At 51.6% G+C, this 18931-nt stretch overlaps 1 protein-coding gene across 2 annotated transcripts in view; it reads left to right on the top strand.

Annotated features, from left to right (window-relative positions):
* CDH23 (cadherin related 23) overlaps positions 1-18931 on the top strand; it is a 419760-nt gene that overhangs the window by 177093 nt on the left and 223736 nt on the right. For both annotated transcript variants that reach the window (XM_055274603.1, XM_063637206.1), the window contains exon 9: positions 4916-4994. In XM_055274603.1, the coding sequence (XP_055130578.1) occupies positions 4916-4994 (79 nt within the window). The remainder of the gene's footprint in view (positions 1-4915; positions 4995-18931) is intronic.

Below are 18931 nucleotides of genomic sequence, written 5' to 3' on the forward strand. Positions count from 1 at the left end.
CACTGCCGTACTCACTTTGCCTGAATCACATGGCCTCCTGACCAGTTCCTCACTGGGAAAGGGGGATAATTGTGCCTGCAGTGGTGCCTCCCTCTCCTTAGGGTTTTAATGGTTGGAGATAATGCACATAAAACACACAGCAAGTGCTGCCAATTAGCAGACATTAAACCACGCTGGGCAGTGACCTGGTCAGTCAATTACAGTAGCTAGGTTGGGTTGGGGCTCCCAGCTTCAGCTTCCTTTCAGAGTCGTCGTAGTTGGCAAGAGGTGTGTTCTTGGTGTGAGTGTCCCCTGAGACCCCTAGGTTGTCTTTTTCTAGTATCTTTTTTAGTATTTCATGCAATGCTAAGTTTGCATGCTTTTATTTCAGACCTGCAGATTTCTGAGCTCTCCATCCATTCAGTCTGCACTTCATCCTTTTATGCACCCATCAGACATTGATGCGGCTGGTCCCATGTGCAGGCGCCATGCTAAGCCATGCCCTCTGCTCTACAGGTGATCCCACAGGCCCCTGCTAGGGCAACTCCTCAGTCTCAGCAAACCAGACCCTTGCCCTCCTTAGCTCCTGGTCTCCTGATGCTCCATTTCTTGGCATGTGCTGTGATTCTCCTCTCTCAGGCGCAGGGATCTTGATGTCTCTTTGCCTCACCAGTATTGTTCCTTTGTCTCCACAAGGGCACTAAGGCCCATGCCCAGGGAGCTGCTAGACCCCCTATCTGGGTGGTGCAGGTTTGAGCCCCGCAGCTTGGCTTATGGCTGGGCTGGGGCAGCCAGAAAAGGCAGTGCATTGAGGGTTTCAGACCCTCCAGCCTGGCCCGGCTCCCCTGGTGCCCACGGAATCTGCCTCTGTGTCCACACATCTCTGCCCTTCCTCCAGTCTCCACACTTGAGGAGTTCTCAAGTTCCCTCGCCTCTTGCAGAGCCTCTGTCCTGCAGGCCGATTCCCCTGCACTCCCAGCCTGATCCTTCCTGGCTGCTAATTGGTTTCTGTGCCTTGACCTGGGCCCTCCATGTCCCTTTACAGTGTAGAACCCTGACTTAATGCAGCAATTCCCAGGCCGGACCCAGGCTGAGATGCACCCTGGCCTGTTCTGCCTCCCAGGCCAGAGGACCCCAGCATCCCCATTCCCAGCCTTGCCTCTGCTGCCCCGGGGCCCCCACCGGACCTTTCCCCACTCTCCCCAACTCCGCCTCTTTATCTGCGGCTCACAGCATGTATGCCTCCCCCTATCAGCGTATCGGGTTAGCATGCCTCATCTAAAGTGTATATATTACCTAATAAAATCCTTCTTATTTGGGATTATTGCATCAGATTTTAATTTCCTCACTCGAGCAGCAGCATGTCGGCCTGCCCGTCAGTGAAGGGCCGATAGAAGGTGAAAAGAGCGGATAAACTGCACAAATTACTGCCAGCCGATGCCTATCAGCCCTTCGACTGGAATTGACTGGAATTAAGGACTGAAAAATAGGATTTGCTACCTCAGAATCTGCTGTGGCAGCTCTCATCGGAAGTCCCCTTCAGCCCCCACCAGCCCGCTCCCCTCAAGGACGCCTCCTACTCCCGAAGCAACCTGCACGTTCACCTTTCAAGTCCTTAATCCCGTCATGGAAATGGGGTAGGGGGTGTCCCAGCTGAGCTTGCTGAGCAGGAGGAGGACATGGGCCCCTGAGGCCAGGCACAGCCCAGCTGGGCTCCTGTGTCCACGGCTTTCCTGACGAGGGCATCTCTGGAAGGGGACAAGCCACAGAGGGAAGAGAAGTCCAGCTTCTCTCAACTGTGTCCCCACTGCCCGGGCCTCAGAGGCTGGGGCTGCCTCTCACACCTCACCCCCTCCTCACCTTGGCACACCCACTGGGTGCAGAGCCCTGAGCCCTTGCCTCCTCCAGAGAGCTAAGGGCTCCCCCCGCCACCGCCCTCCATTCCCCAGTCACCGCCGCCTCCCTCCACCCCACCCCCCACTGCACCTTGTGACCCTCAGCAAATCCCTGAGCACTCTGAGCCTCAGTTTGCTCACACATACCCCCATGTGAGGAAAGAGAGGGAGGGGGAACCTTGCTGGGGGCCCCACACAGTGGCACATCGTAGGCACTCCACTAGTGCCAGTTCTGCCCTGGAGGCTGCTAGCTGTCCTCACAATGCACAGAAAGCCACTTGCCTCTAGGTAGAGATGATTAATATGGGGTGTTGGGGAGTCTGAATTTGCTGAAATTCTTTGGAAAAACCCACGTGGATGTGCGCTTTCTGGAAAGAGGCCCCTGAGTTGTCGTCAGATGCACACAGCGATTCCAGGCCCAAATGAATAGTAACGATCACGTTTATAGCATTCGCCATGTGCCAGCTGCTCTTCTGAGTGCTTCACATTTATCGGCTGCTGAGGGGTGGGGATTGTGATTTTTACCCATTTTATAGATAGGGAAAACAAGGCAGCAAGAGGTTATAAGTAACTTACTCAAAGGATTCGAGCGCACGCAGTCTGGCAGCAGAGTCAAACTCTTAACCACCTTGTGGTACTTTTCCGCTCCTCCCATCACAAACAGCAGGGCCCCTGCAGGCCTGCACACTGCAGCCTCTCTCTCGGAGGCTTCCTACTCCCTGAAATGTGGATTCCTGTGCAGGGCAGAAGCCCTTGGCAGATCGCACCCTGGCGCACACCCCAGCTGGACTGGCTCCCCGGAGAAGCACAGCAGGCAGCGTGCCCTTGGGAGCAGGGTCGGCTCCGGGCCGAGGACAGCCGCACTTCTCCAGCCCCCGTCTTTGGAAATAAGTTTCAGTATATTGAAAATGTAATCACTGAGCCTCTGAAACAAGAGCTGTGGGCTCCCAGGAGCCCCCATTCCTCCCTGTTAATTCCTTCTCATAACATTTCCAGTCTTTCTGGCTGCACTTGTATTAAAAGCTCAGGGTTTTATTAAAAGTGGATTTATTTACCCAAAAAAAGATGAAACCCCAAACTTTGCCAGGAGCCTGTCAGAGCTTGCTTCGTGGAAGCTCGGGTGTGACTCTTAATGGGAAGAGTCCCCATTGTCCTCCTGTCCTGGAGAACGGACTGGCCTCCACAGAGCCCTGCCCGCCCAGGAGGCCTCTGGGCAGCCCCATGCAGGAGCCCAGCACGGGCTCTGAGGACTGAGGGCACTTTGGTCGCCAGGTCTCCTCCGCACAGGCCTGCACCAGGCCCCTCCTGCCTCCTCCTGAGGATCCCTCTCCCAAGCCTGGCCTAGCCCTGCCCTGCATGTGTGCCTGGGACATGCAATTGCCCCTGAGTACTGCTTAGTGACTCTCTGGGGTGGTGACCCAGTGGGCCTCAGGCGCAGTTATCCTAGCAGCCCAGGAGAGCACGGAGCAACTGCTGTGAAGGGATACCAGTGCCTGGGGAGGGTGAGGTGGGGGGTGCCCCTGCTGTGTCAAGGCAGCGAGACTGGGTGGAGTTAGAGGAGGGGCAGCTTGCCCCACAAGAGCACAGGGCATGCGTGTCAGGGAACAAGCCTCTGCACAGGTGAGGCGGGTGGGGGTGCAGCGCAGGCTTCAGCCTCCTGCTGATAAAAAGTGAGTGGAGGGAAGTGGCGGAGGACACAAGAGCCCTTCATTAGCCATGCAGATGCCAGGGTTAACATTTCCCTAGGGGGTGGGGACAGGCTTGTCTTGCTCTCCATCACCCAGGAGAACACTGTGGCCTGGAGCCAGAGCCTCAGGCAGACATGGTGGGCAGGCATGGCTGGCACTGGCCATGGTGTGATAGTACCTGGGGAACCAAGTAAAGGCTGCCCCAGGCAAGGGGCGACTCAGCGAGTGGTGGCAGTGACCTTAAACCCTAAGGTTTAAGGGCTCTGTGAAGGTTTAAACAAACTCTTGTTTGTTCATTTGTTTATTCAGTCAATCAATCAACCCATCAATTGATATTTGAATGTGCCAGTTGTATGCCAGGATCTTTTCCTAGGACAGTCTTATGCCTCCAAGCACTTGCCTGAGCTCTGCCTTCTGCCCAGAGCACCTTCCTCTTCATGTTCTCTCCCTGGCAAACTCCTACTCATGCTTCATGACCCATGCTGAATGTTGCCATCTGTACAACCATTTGCCAATTCCTCCAGGTGGACTTCTCCCCCTTTTTGTACATTTCTCCATGTGAGCCATATGTGTATTCACACTCCTCATATGTGTATAGCAGCTGTCTGCTCAGATGTCCTTGACTTCATGCCATAGGCTGTGCTCCCCAAGAACTCGTTCGCCTGGCTTCCCATCCTGTTAGTTCCAGCTCCTGCCCCTTCTCCATCAGTGCTACAGAGAGAATGAGTAGGGGTATGGGCAGAGCCATTCCAAGCAGGAATTGCCAGGCACAGCGCTGTGTGGGCCATGGTTCCTAGGGCCATGGCGGCCTCCTGAGTTGCCACCGTCATCCCCTGAGATACATGCTTTCACGATTTATGCTTTCATCCCTAAAGTAATTGATCCACCATGTTCTCCTTTATTCAGACCCCAGTAAAAACAAGGTCCCAGGCTTTTTGCTGTTATTCTTATTAAGGTGGAGGGAAAGTGAGGCCAGAGAGGTGAAGCAACCTTCCTAAGGTCACACAGCAACGTGATGGGTGGTGAGCTAGAGACCAGATCTCTTGTCTCGTCGCTGGATGCTCCTCATCTGTTCTTCTTCCATGGTGGTCCATCTGAACAAGGGATATGAGAAGGGGAAAGGGGAATGATAACATCAGTAAGGTTGGGCCTCCTCATGGACCCTAGGGTGTTTGCCTGGGAACTGCAGTGTGTGCCCAGGGCAGCTGATGCCTGAGCCCTTGGCACCTACTTCCTGGGTTGCCCTTGCAGCCGGGATCAGCCTGGGGAGGGAAGCTGTGGGTGCCATGATAGCTACAAAGAAAGACAGCAGCCAGGGAACCCAAACTCAAGTCCCTCCTCTCTTCTGCCCAGGGCACGACGGTGCGCATCATCACCGCCATAGACCAGGATAAAGGACGTCCCCGGGGCATTGGCTACACCATCGTTTCAGGTAAGGCAGAAGGCTGTCCCTCTCTCCTCTCACCCCTCTGTCCTCCACCCAAGGAGAGCCAGTAGGCGTCTCAGGCTCTGGGGGCTAAGGAGAGGTCTGTGGGCCTGTGGGACAGGGTAGGAGACCTGACTACAGGGACAATCCTCGCCAAAGGGCCAGGAAGGGGACTGAGTGAAGGCAGGAGGAACAGGGAGAAGAGATGCTCGGAAGCCGACAGAGGCTAAGCTGTCTGGGGGCTGCTTGGCGGGCACTGGGGTGTGGGTGCGTGTGCCGCTGTCCAAGGTCTGAGACACTTGGGCACTTTGGGGCTCTGGGCCTGGGACTTTGGTGACTCCCACCTAACCTCCTCCAGTGCTCTGGGTTTGTCTTTTTCTTTTCATATTTGATGAAAAGGTGGCAGTTCTAACATCATTTTAGAACAAACAGAGCTGCAACTACAGCTGATTTCATGTTCTTTTCACATTTCCACCCTTAGGAATTCATGTCGCATCTGGAATGTTGCAGGGGGGATCCTCAGCCCCCTTGCTGCCCAGCTGCCTTGGTTGAGCAGAATAGTGACTGACGGTAGAGATGGTTCCGGGTGATGGGATCCCTGACCCACGCCCCACCCAAAGACTGACAAATGGCAGCTCTGTTCGGCTGTCCCAGGGCTGGGTGGTTTTAGAGCAAGGTTGCCTTGAGGATGCGGCGACAGGCTGCTCGCCCACAGACTCTGGCTCTGCCCACCCCCCATACATGCCATACACAGCCTCCCTGCCCAACCCACGAGTCAGTGAAGGGTCAGCCTGGTGTATCTGGGCAGGTCAGGCTGATGGCACTGCTTCTCCCTACCATACCCCCACACCCCCAGAACCGGGAGTGGCATTGTTAGAGTAGCATCCTGCCCCTAAAGCTCAGAGGACAGCAAGGCATAGTGATCAAGAACATGGAGGAGGATGGAGTCTACTGTGCCATGTCATTTTGGGTGGCTCCCTGTCCCTCAATTTGCCTGTACCTCCATAAAATTGGAGCAACAAGAGTACCTATCTCGAGGTGATGTAAGGGTCAGATGATTTAACATATAAAGGGCTTAGTTAACGTATGTAAAGTACCGCATAAGTGTTAGCTGTGGTTATTACTACAGCTAGCAGCTAATGCTACCTTGAGAAGCTAGGAGTTAGCTAGTAGGAGGGAGACACCTCATGTCCTTGGCAATGCAGGAAACCAGGGGTGTCGTGGGCTCCCTGGGACCCGCAGCTGCTGACATGACTATTGTTGCACCTCTAAGCCCAGGGAACCCCAGGACCCAGAGCAACTCCCAGCCCAGTGCAGGTGGTGACTGGCAGCAGGAACATGGGTTTGGGCCTCTGCACCACCCCCTCCCGCCATTTCATCATTCTGATGTCCAGCACAGGACCTGGTGTAGCGTAAACCCTGATATGTACTTGCAAAATGAATGAATGTCACTCTAGGGGAGTGAGTTTTCAAACTCCGGCATGCCCAAGAATCTCCTGGGGCTCCTACCAAAACTACGAAGTCCTTGGGCCCCATGGAGATTCTCCTTCTGGAGGTCTGGGATGGGCCCAAGAATGGTCCTTTCTCACAGCACCCCAGGCAGCTCAGGTGCAGGCGGTCCTCAGACCGGGATGTGAGGAAGCCAGGCCCAGGAAGGAAACTGTTCTGCAGGAAGGCAGGACCCACCTGGGAATTGAGGCCCTTTCTAGGTGGGCAGAGCAGAAGGGGAGGCCTGTCTTGGTGCTGATCTTCTTCATGAATTTTGCAAACTGAGACACAGAGCAAGAGCCTCCCAGTGACCAGGGGCTTGTGCTGGAGAACTGAGGGAACACCGGTGAGCCCTGGGTGATGGAGCTGAGGAGCCAGGACAGAGCGGCAGCAGGAAGGGAGTGCTGGGCTGGGTGGGGGTGTGTCTCTCATGTGCTCACAGCCTCTGGGCTGGTTCCAGATATACCCCAGCCTGGATGGAGGTGGGGAGCAAAGAGCCAGGACTTGGTTCAAGGTCATGCTTAGAATGGGAACTTCTGCAGAGACCCTGTGAGCCCATCCTCCAGGGCGCTGGCCCATTCCAGGTTCATGCTGGGTGCCAGGCTGCCAGTCCAGATGCTTGGGTCCTCTCCAGTCTTCAAAGATGGCTCCAGCCAGAACCATCTCTCTACTCTCTCCCTCTGGGGAAGGAGGCTGGAGGTCCAAGCTTGGAGTCCGGGCACGACAGACTGCAGCATCTCCAGGGGCAAAATCTCCTAGGACAGGCTCCCAAGTACAAACAACAGGGTGAGAAGGGAGACCCAGGATTTGAAACCACTGGGAAGAGATGTGTGTGGAGGTGAGGGCAGGAGGCAGAAACTTCTGGAAGGCCTGAGGCATTCAGCATAGCTTTATAGGATTCCCACTGCCAGCACAGATGTGTCTTAAGGGCTTTTAGAAAGGATGACAAATAGGTTACCTCTCACATGCCAGCTTTGATTGATTGCTGCCTGCAGAGGATCATGGAACCAAATAGGCTCATGAGTGCAGTATTCAATTGGCAGAGTCTGCTATGGATGTGGCAAGGGATAGGGCCACTGTGTGACAAATATTTGCCATCCTTGCTATGTTACCACTTGAACAACACTTGCAGGGTGGTCTTAGATCTTCCTTTACCTGTTTTGTGGATGTTTGTCAGCACCTCACTTCACCCAAACCCTTGTTGGGTAACAAGCATCTTGAGCAAAGGGCAGCCCTTCTCTTTCTTACCTACCCACCCTGACTGGCTCAACAGGGCTGCCCCCACCCCCCATTCCTGCCCCCTTCTCCGTGGCCCTGGGCTGGCACAGTCTCCCTGAGAGCCATCCTCAGCATGAGCCTAAAGCAGGCTGATGGGCAGGAGGGCACTGTCCCCAGGGGAGCAGGTGGACAGCGGGCTAGGGTTTGGCCTCATCTCTACTTCCTTCCACCAGTGTAGACGTGCCTGAAAAGAGCATTGTCTGTCAAAGGTCTGTCTCACACACCTGGCTCTCTGGTGACATTTGGTCACAGCCCTCTCCTGGGTGGCCTGGCCTGGCCAGTGCCTGTTTATTGGAAAGCAGGGAGAAGGGATGGTTCATGTCACCCTGAGGGCATCTTCACAGCTGACTGCCCCAAGCTTGCCCTGAGTGCCCAGTAGGGGCTTGCCCCAGCCCTAGCTGCTCAGGAACCATTTTCCTTTGAAAGAAAGAACTAAGGGCTTTGTAGGGGGTGGGCAGAGCCAAATGGAGAGTCCTGAGTATCACTGACATGGGTGACTTGAGTCTCTGGGGCACCCCCAGAAGCCTGGGCTGGTAGTGGCTCTGTCTGCAGTGGGTGAGGCCTGTCTGCCCCAAGTGGCTGGCTGGAGACAGACCTGAGCCCACAACAGATCCATGGCCCACAGTTAACCTGCCCAGTCCCCTGAGGCCCTGTCCCCTCCAGGCTGTTTATCAGCCCCGCAGCTGTGGGGATTTATGTCTGCACACCAGTGCTTTCCCCATTACTAATGACCCCTCTGTTTTGCCAAGAACAAAGAGGCCTTCAGCGCTAAGTTACGGCTCCATTGCCATCAATTTGTTCTCAGCCCCTTGTGGCCAAACTGAGACTGAGGAATGACAAGTTCTTTCCCATAGAGGACCTGGCATGGGCCCCATCTGCTCCCTCAGCCTGTGCCTGCCCTGCCACCCACAAGTGGCATCATTTTCTTGGAGACCTGACCAAAACAGAGTTCTGCAGTCTCCTGTCCCCAAAGGACAGCCCAGCCTGTGGTCTCAACAGACACCCCCTCTGGCCTCATCCTTCTTCTGCCAGGCAGACACAATCCTCCTTCAAGGGCAGCTGCACTCACCACCCCCCAACAGAGCACTGAACTTGGAGTCAGAAGTTGTGGGTTCGAGGCCCAGCTGTGCCTCATGCCAGCAATATATCTGAGCAAGATGTTCGACCTCTCAACCCCGTGGTCCTCGCCCATGGAAACAGGTTCATAATCCCCACATGGCTGAGAGGGTGCTGGAGAGACTCTAAAGGGCCATAAAATATTAAGGTTTATTAATTGTCAAGGAACAAGCAGGACCCAGGGGTCCTTGGGACTCGTTCATTCATTTCCTCCTTTATTTATTTGAGCACAGGGCGGTGGTTGAGAGTACAGGCTCTGGAGCCACTGTCCATGGTGGTGACCTCTAGCTGTGCCGGCCAATGCATTTGCCCACAAGCCCATGTAGCTACTGTGCACTTGAAGTGTGGCTAGTCTGAATTGAGATGTGCTGTCAATAAAACACATAGGATTTTGAAGACCTAGTGTGCAAAAAAAGGTGATAAAGTATCTCACTGGTAATGTTTTATATTGATGACATGTTGAAATGATAATATTTTGGATATACTGGGTGAAATACAACATATTATTAAAATTAATGTTACCTATTTCTTTTTTGTGGCTACTAGAGAATTTAAAATCACCCATGTGCCCATATTCTATTTCTGTTGGTGGCTCTGTTCTAGAGTTAGGCGGACTTGGCTTAGCTTCTGCCACTGACCAGCTGCATAACTTTCTAAGCATCTGTTTCCCAATCTGTAAAATGGAGATAACAGCCCCTGCCTCACAGGCCTGTGGGGGTTTAGCGAGCTGAGCCGAGTCAGCACTCAGAAGAGCACCTGATCTTGTAGCTAAGGCACTGAGCAGCGTGGACTGTTCATTCCCACCCACAGTTGACCGAGGGCCTTCTCTGGGCCAGGAGCTGTGCTAATGTCCTGAGAGGTGGTGGAGACCAGGGCACCATCTTCACCCTGGGAATCTGCAGTTTGGTCAGGAGAGAGACCTATGCAGAGGCAGCTTTAATACCTCGGTGGGACTCTGTGAAGAGGAGGCACAAGATATGCTGATGTTGACATGGAGTGATGGCTCCCTGGGGGCCCGTTAGACTGTTTTATCTACTTCTGTGTGTGCTCAAAAATATCCATGATAAGAAGGGAGAAAAGATCCTTGGGAGGGGGTGCCTCACCCACTAAACACAGGGTGGGGAGACTCCATGAGGAGAGATCACGGAAGCCAGGCACTGCAGGAGGAGTAGGAATTTGCTGGAAAGAGGGGCGGACGGGCAGAAAGAACAGTGTGTGCAGAGATTCTGCAGTAGGAGAGGAGCCACATTCATGCATCTGCAGTAGCTCAGCGTGGCTGGGCGCAGTGCACAGGGGAGGTGGGGTGGGGGCGGGGGTCCGGTGCTGAGGCCGCAGAGGGAGGCAGGGCCGGCCATGCAGCATGTGGAGTGCCCGGCTCAGGATAATGCCAACCCTGGTCCTGAGAGCCGCAGGGCGCCACCTGGGGGGCCTTGGGGGGTGCATAGTCAGGATTGCATTTGGGAAGCTCACTGTGGTCAAGGTGGAGCAGACAGGTTGGGGGACAGCAGGTAGGAGCAGGTAGGGAAGAGGTTGGGGTGTCCAGCTGAGAGACAGTCGCAGCCCCGACTGCCCAGCCACAGGCCACATTAGGAGACAGAGGCCAAGGGGGGCATGGAGGCCTTGGAGGAGGTGCTGACAGGACAAGTGCTGTGGGTGAGGGCAGAGCTCTGTCCTCTTTTCATGCTGAAAAGGCTTAATCTCTTCTTGTGGCCCACGTCCATTTCCCCATCTGCTGTCGTCCACAGCTCAGGACCATCCTGAGTGGTCCTGAGTGAGGGGAGGAGAACCCTGTTTATTGGGTGCCTGCCATGCACCAGGCACAGCCTGGACACAAATTATCCCTCAAAACAGTCTATGAGAGAGACATAGACAAGGAAAGCAAGGCTCAGAGAGTTTATGTAGATTGGCCAATAGTCACAGCTACTAAGAGGCAGAGCAGGGATTTGAACCCAAGTCCCTCAGGTTCCAGAACCTCCCAGTTTCCATGACAACCTACTAGTTCTCAAAGTGTGGTCCCCAGAGCAGCAGCATTAGCATCATCTGGGAATTATTAGAAATGCAAGGTTTTGCATCCCCACTAAACCTAAAGAATCAGAAACTCTGTGGGTGCGCCCAGGAAACACTGATGCTGCTGGTCTGGGGACCACACTTTGAGAAGCTCTGGTCTAAAGGAGCATGTGTTCTCAATGGCGGCAAAATTTTGTACTGGGGAAGATCTTACTCTTTTAATGTATGAAGGAGATTTACATTATATCCATGGTGTTGACATTTCATGTTGGGGGAGGAAAGCAATTACATAAAAATGTCTAAAGTGGCTCCTGGGGCAAGGGGTTTGAGTGGGGTGGGTGATGATGAAGAGAAAGTTGAGAAACACAGGGCTAGAATCAAGGGTAGGTGAGAAGTATCAGGCCGAAACCCCTCACTTTCAACTTTCAAGGCAGTGGCCTCACTTCCAGGTCACACTGGGGTACTATGTTAGTGAAGGACAGAGCCTTCCCTTGCTTGTCTCTGAATTTTATTTTAATGCTACCTAAGTGAGGAGGTACACTGAGTGCTTTAAAATACACTGAAATACATGAAAATACATTGATTGCTTTGAAGGGGAGTCTATGTGTGTGTGTGTGTGTGTGTGTGTGTGTATACGCAGGGAGAATAATCAGATACAGTCAGACTTGCACAACCTCGCACCCCCCACATATGCCAATAACTGAATCAGGCCCCTGGCCATGGCCTGGCGGGGGAACAGCTATCATAGGAGACCATCGTGTGAAACACTTCAAAGCCCTTGTGATTAAGCTGCTTGGCATTTTCTTCCCCTGAGAAGTAAAAACTCAGGAAAAGCAGAATTGCTTTGGAACACTGAATCGCACACCACAGCTCCTGGCTTGGGGTAGCACAATGGCTGCCTGGAAGCCCCAAACATCTCAGGGCATCTTGGGGAATGGCTCACCTGGCTGGAGCCAGAGGTCACCAGGAAGGAGTCCAGGGCAGATCAGAGAGGGGTGGCAGGACATTTGCTAGAAGACATAGAAAGCAAAAGAAGTAGGTTATTGAGTGCAGCTGGGGTCGGGGAAGTGAACACGGGGTCACCAGGAGATTCATCTCATGCAGTTCTGGGTTGATTGGAGCAGGAAGCACTGGAATGAGGGCGATCTGCTAACAGGCTGTGGCTCTAATCTATCCTTGCTGCGGGGAGGTCTGGGGGTCATTGCAGTGACGTACAGGAGCCGAGTCAGCAGGCTCTGGTGATGTACTGAAAATAGACAATGCAGGAAAAGGAGGAGACAAAGAAACTACTAACATCTGAGTCTAGGTTTCTGGGATCATGGTGGTGGCCTAGGCAGAAAGGGGCATATTCATAAGAAAAGCCTGTTAATATCTGTGAATGCCACCGAAGACCCACATGTACCAAAACACCCCATTCTTCATCCATGGCAGACATCACTAACTGATCCCAGCACAAGGATGGGCCTCCAAGCCTTTCTTACCTGCCCTCTGGCAGCCACTAGCAGTTGAGAAGCATTCTTTCTCAAGCTGGAACAAACCTGCTGTCCAAAGTGTAGGTTTAGCCCATTTGTATCCTGTAGCTCTCTTCTTTCAAGAGTATCTAGGGACAGAGCCTCTAGAGGGTTTTTAATTTAATTATACAAACACGCTGGCCTATTATTTATAGTTCTCTCTCACCATCATGCCGAAACAGCAATAATGCATCACACCAACACTCACTTTCTCCTGATGAGCCACAGGAAAGTCTGCACTTCTTCCTTCCCCCTGATCTTTCTCCCTCTTCTCTGCAGGGTGCGCTTCCTGCCAGCCGGCCTCTCCTCATGCTCTCATGAGCCTGCCTTTGTGATAAACCAGTCTTTACAGCCATGCTCATGATTCCCTGTTCTTCCTCTCTCCTTTAATGAGGTCCTGTATGCTCTTTGTCAGCAACAGTGGCTTGCCCCTTGCTTCCTTCCCATAAATAACACTGGTGGGTGGACTTTCAAGAGATTTCACTGAAGCACAGTCTAGGACTCTCCCTTTCTGCGTCTCATCTTCCCCATACCCTCCCCATGGGCAGGAGTCTGTCTCTGTCCCTTGCTTGGGACATAGAGTGCTGTGGAAACACCTTCAAGGCCTCCCCCTTCTGCTAGACCTGAGTCCACTTCCCCAGCTGGGCAAAGCATGGACTGCACGGGCCCTTTTTATTGGCCCACTCAGCTCAGGGAACCACATCTCTGAGCCAGAGCCATGGCTGAGGCAGCTCTGCAGGGTTGGGGGGGTTCTAGCTTATGGCTGGAGGTTGTTTTGGTGGGAGATTCTGGTTACCCCATGTCAACAGGAACTTGTCTTTTTTTCTTTTTTGGTTCTTTTCTGCTTTTTCCTCAATCTGTAAGATAACTGCTTTTTATTGACTTTCAAGAGCTTTGAGATCTTTGGAGGAATATGAAATTAGCCATCATTTAGTTTGCATTCTCTTTCTATTTTAACTTGGTCCACCTCTGGTACACATAATTGATTTAAACGTAATTCTTGGCTCACGATTAACATTGGTCCATGTGTAGCTCTCTTTTGTTTCATTCTTAGCCTTAATAATATTGTGGATGCCTGTGAAACTCACCAGCCCACCTAGAGCAAGACCATCACCCATGCCTTACCTCGCCTTACCCACACTTTATTCATACCTTACCCACACCTTACCCTCACCTTACCCACCCCTTACCCACCCCTTACCACCTGTGTGTTCCTCCTCTACCCCATTCCCTGCCTCCCATCCCCCAGAACCACATATTTGAATCCTGCATTATCTTACTGTCTTCCTTTTGGCAAATATCTTATCACATATATGTGGATGACATATTGCTTGAATTTAGTTGTCCTTGAACTTTATTTTACAAGTATCATGTTATACATAGGCTCCTGGGACTCCTATTTTCTCCTCAATAGTATATATCCAAGACTCATCCATGCTGTCAGGTGGGTATTGTTTTTCATGTTTACTATGCATATTACTCCATCATGGGAAAATACTGCAGTTTATTCATCCATTTCCCTGTTGATGGGTTGATTTTTGCTATTACAAACTGTGCTGCTGTGAACATCCATGTATCTCTCTCTGGATGTGTGCAAGAGTTTGCCTTCGGCTTCATACGTCATCTCTCACCCCCATCATAACCCCCAAATGTAGCTGGCTAGAGCCACTTAACAGATGAGGAAGCTAAGACGCAAAGAGCTCGTGAAATATGCTTAGGGCCGCATAGCAAATGAGCAGCAGATCCAGGATTCAAACCTAGACCTTCCTGCTTCTAAAACTCACATTTTTTTTCTGCTATTGTTTGCTATTCTGCCTGAGAAGCCAAGGGATTCATGTCAGCCTGGTGGTCTGTGTGTAGGAGTGGAATATTAAGATTCATTCAATCATTCCTTTATTCATTCATTCATTTGTTGATTCATTCATTCAGCTAGCCAGTGAGTACTTATTGAGTGGCTACTGTGTGCCAAGCTCCATGCTAGACCCTGGGGACCAACTGTGAACTGAAAGCCACCATCACCGCCCTCATAGAGTTCACGTTAGTGGAGAAAAGGGATCATAAATAAATCAGCAAAGAGAGCGTTTCCCCGCTGTGTTAAACATCAGGAAGAAAATACCAGGGTGAGGAGAGGGTACCTAGGAAGGCATCTAGGAAGGGGATTTAGGAAGGCTGGACCAGGGAAATATCAGCTGCCTGCATCCACCTTTCCAGGTTATGGGCATGGGAGGAGATCCTCGTAGCTCCCACCTCAGAAAAGGTCTCCAATATCTTCTGGGGGCTTTGAACCTGAGACGAGCCCCTCTAAGCAGCTCAGATTCCCAGCTCCCTTTTTCATCTGACTCCCTGGATGACTGCTCAGCTTTCAAGGCAGCCCCCAGCTGGGGCTAATCTGAAATAAAAGTTTTTATTTATCTAGCTTGATACCTGGTGCAAGGTTAAATCATACACAAGAAAAAGCAATAAGAGAGAAAGATTAAGCATAAGGCGCTGTCTTAGGCATGCCCTTTTGCAATATGGTTACAAAGATATTAAGCCTGAAGACACCCACAAGTCCACATTGCTATTTCCTTGTCTCTCTGGGCTCAGCTTAGCCGCTGCTGGAGCAGGAAGGATGACAGAACTCGGTGGGGGCCGTAGGAGGGAGACCCCCTGGGGTACCCTGCAGAAAGGGTGAGCAGCCAGATGGAGTTCTAGTTACTCAGCCCATCAACCACCTCCCACCCCACACAGCTCTGATTCATGGCTTCCCTGGGGAACAAAAACATTGACATCTGCACCTACGTTTCTATCAGCCTGTCCGTGTCATCAGTATTTATTATGTGCCTGCCGGGGCAAGGCACCCTGGGGAGAGAGAGCAGGCAAGAAACCTTCATCAAAATCCCTTCCCACGGTCAGCCTGGGCTCAAATCTCAGATGACCTTGAGCCGGTTACATCTACCTGTGCCTCAGTTTCTTCATCTGTGAAATGGGAATATTCATAGGGTTATTTTAAGTGTCAGATGAGTTAATATAAGTAAAGCTCTCAAAATAGTGCCTAACACATAGTAGGCACACTTTATTATTATTATTTATTATTATTATTAGCATTAAAAAATTATAGTCTAGATGATGACAAACGCAAACAAGAAAAGCAATGCCTGGATTCCTCAGCCTGTAGGTATTAATGGGGTCTCTAAAAATCCAGATTTCACTGACTCGTGGCCTTCCTCCATGTCTGTATAACCCTAAGACTTCAGCCCTCTATAAAATCCCCACCAAATGTTGCAGAGGCACCTACAGGGTGGGGAGGAGGCAGTTCCCCTGCACTTTCTAACTGCCCTGCCAGCTCTCCTGCCCTCATCCCTCTGGGTGTTCCCTGCACAAAGCTACTGGAGGTGGGTAACTCACCAAGCCCCTGCTGCAGGCACCCTCTCTAGCCCCTGAAATGGCCCAGCATCTCCTGGGCGCCCCATGACCCTGGAGCCAGATGGATGTGTGCTCCTCCCTCTGCTGCAGGCTGCACTTGGGATCTGGGTCCCACAGCCCCATTGCCTGAGCCCTGTGCACTGCATGCCCCTCCCCACTTACACGCAAACAGCTCCCCCAGCTCCAGTCTGCAGCCCTTCCCTCTATAGGGCCAGGAAAGGCCATGAGGACATCATGCCACCGTCCTCACCCATCTTTCCTACAGACCCATTGTTTAAAGCAATTTTTTTTTTTTTTTTTTTGAGACAGAGTTTCACTCCGTCACTCAGGCTGGAGTGCAGTGGTGCGATCTCGGCTCACTGCAACCTCCACCTCCAGGGTTCAAGCGATTCTCCTGCCTTAGCCTCCTGAGTAGTTGGGACTACAGGCACTCACCACCACACCCAGCTAATTTTTGTATTTTTAGTAGAGACAGGGTTTCACCATATTGGCCAGGCTGGTCTTGAATTCCTGACATTGTGATCCACCCACCTCGGCCTCCAAAAGTGCTGGGATTACAGGCATGAGCCACCATGCCTGGCCTAAAGCAATTTTTTTAAAAGAAGGAAGGAAAGGAGGAGGAGAAAAGAAAGAAATAAGAAGAAAAGAAAGCTTTCTTTTAGCCAAAATGTCAGCTTACTGAAAGCCCACCCACCCATTTCACAGACATGTCCAGTACAGACCCTAGGGAGAACCAACTACACAAATAATTCATCATGGGTGCCTGAAGCATGGCATATGTAATACACACTTTAGGAGGTTAGGAAAGGGTTTGTTCTCCCCAGGAAAGGCAGCCCTTGAAGGAGGGTTTGGGGAGATGGTGAGGAAGAAGGGTTGCCACCCGCAGGGTAGGGTGTGAGCACACACTCACAGAACCTTCCCCCAACCCCCACCCTAACATTCTCCTGCATGTTGGAACTCACGTTGGGAAAGGTTTGAATGCCAAACTAGGGAGTAATAATGATGTCATATTAATAGCTACCACTTCTTGGATGTGTGGGAACGGATCTAAATGCTTTACCTACATCAACTCTTTTAATCCTTTCAATAACCCCCTGAGACTGTCCTATTACTGTTATCCCCATTTTACAGAGGAGGAAACTGAGGCCCAGTTGCCTAAGGTTTCATGGCTGGTAGGTGATAGAACTGGATACTGAACCCAGCAGGTTGGCTGTACGCCCATTTTTCTCCACCGCTGCCTGCCCTGAGCACTTAAGCGGGCTGCCACAGGCTGAGAATCACTGGGTCTACCTCTGGACTTGGCTAAACTTCCTGTGCTCCTCTGCCACCTCTCTCTCTCTGCCTTTCTGTCAAATGCTCTGAGTCAATTAACTGGCTGCCCTCATTCAAATATTTGACCAATATCCTGGAAACAGAGATTTCAGAGCAGATATTTTCAGACATTCATTGCAGTGAACAAACATTCTGGCACAGAATGAAATTATTGCTCAACATCTGATTCTGTTGGGCTGTGCCCCCATCCCAGCCTTACCCCTCCCCACCACGTGAAGGCATTTCTTTTTGGGGGCAAGGTGGGTGGAATCAGGCTGCTTCTGCTTTCTAGCTCACTGCCCCTCCTACCCGCTTCGACTGCCAGTGCGTGAGGATCTCCCCGCCCTCCCTTGTAGGATCACATCATTGAAGCACTTTTGAATCCATAAAGGCAGATGCTGAAGGGCACTTCACAATGATGTCCGGCAGACCAAAGGTTATTTTAAAGGGGCTTGTGACTAGTTTTTCTTCATAATGACAGTGGTAGTCCCAAATGTCAGCAAAAGCAATTTAGTTGAGATTGAAAGGAGCACTTTGCAAATGAGGATTTGAGTCCCTGGGATGCTTTCAGTCCTCTTTAGAAGTCTGTAGGAGCTGGGTGTGGTGGCGTGTGCCTATAGTCCTAGCTACTCCAGAGGCTGAGATGGGAGAATCACTTGAGCCCAGGGGTACAAGGCCGCAGTGAACTAAGATGGCCCCACTGCACTCCAGCCTGGGCAGCAGAGTGAGACCCTGTCTCCAAAAAAAAAAAAAAAAAAAAAAACCCCAGTCTCTAGGGACTGGAGAATTGGCCATTCATGACTCAGCAAGTGGTTGGCAAGGTCTTAATGTGCCAGCTTCCACATGGGTGTTCTTGAGGAGACACACAAGACTATATAATGGAAACTGAAAATGTAAAACCAAGCCACCAAGAAGCTTGAAGATTTGCTACAGAGGTAAACGTATGAGAAATCGCTCCTCCATCACAGCATTTGCTGAGTGGCTGGTGCTGTCAGTAAGTTCCTGGGGGAGATCAGAGGAGGCCCAGAGGGCCGAGGGCTGGGGCAGAGGCGAGAATAACAGCTTCACCCGAATGCTGGTTCCCCAACTGTAAGATGATACTCCCAAGGGATGATTTTAAGTGGTGCGCGGGTGGGGCGTGAAATAACATTGAATCACACAAACAGATGGTTATTCCATTCTTGATTCTCTTACAGAATTTCCGTTTCTGTCAGTTCTATCCAGGAAAGGGTTCAGTTGGGTGCTCATGTCTTTAGCACCTCTTCAACTGGGCTCGTGTCCCCACTGGACACAAGGAGAGCTGCTGGAGCCTTCAGAGGCCAAGCTGATGCAGCTAACCATGGAGGCAAACCACACAGGCTCATCTCCCCATGTTACAGCCACCCTCTACACATGGCTGATGAACTGGTTTTCCACGTGTGATACCCTTAAAGAGTTTTTTCTTAGGATGATGTTTTAAAAATTTAAAGAAAACTACTAAACAAATAATAATAGAAGTTTCACACATATATAGCAGAAATTGGGAGGCTGGCAACCACATGACTGAAGATCAGGCAATGCTGATGTAGGAGTCATCTTGACTTGGGCATTTCCTTGACTGACTTTCCTTCTGAGAGTCACCTCAATGCATGTGAAGGGCTCAGAACAGCTCCCAGCCCAGGGCAGGTGCTCAGGAAATGCCAGCTCTCTGTTGGATGGAATGGCCCTTGGAAATGGGGTGCACTAGCACCCACACAGCAGTGTTTTTGGCGCTGCTGCTGGGACTGAGGTGTGGGCTGGTTAGGTGGCAAGGAAAGCATCCCAAGCAGGAGAGGCTGAGATGAGCAA

The sequence above is a fragment of the Symphalangus syndactylus genome, chromosome 4 (assembly GCF_028878055.3).
Source record: "Symphalangus syndactylus isolate Jambi chromosome 4, NHGRI_mSymSyn1-v2.1_pri, whole genome shotgun sequence".
In the NCBI taxonomy this organism is placed as follows: Eukaryota; Metazoa; Chordata; class Mammalia; order Primates; family Hylobatidae; genus Symphalangus; species Symphalangus syndactylus.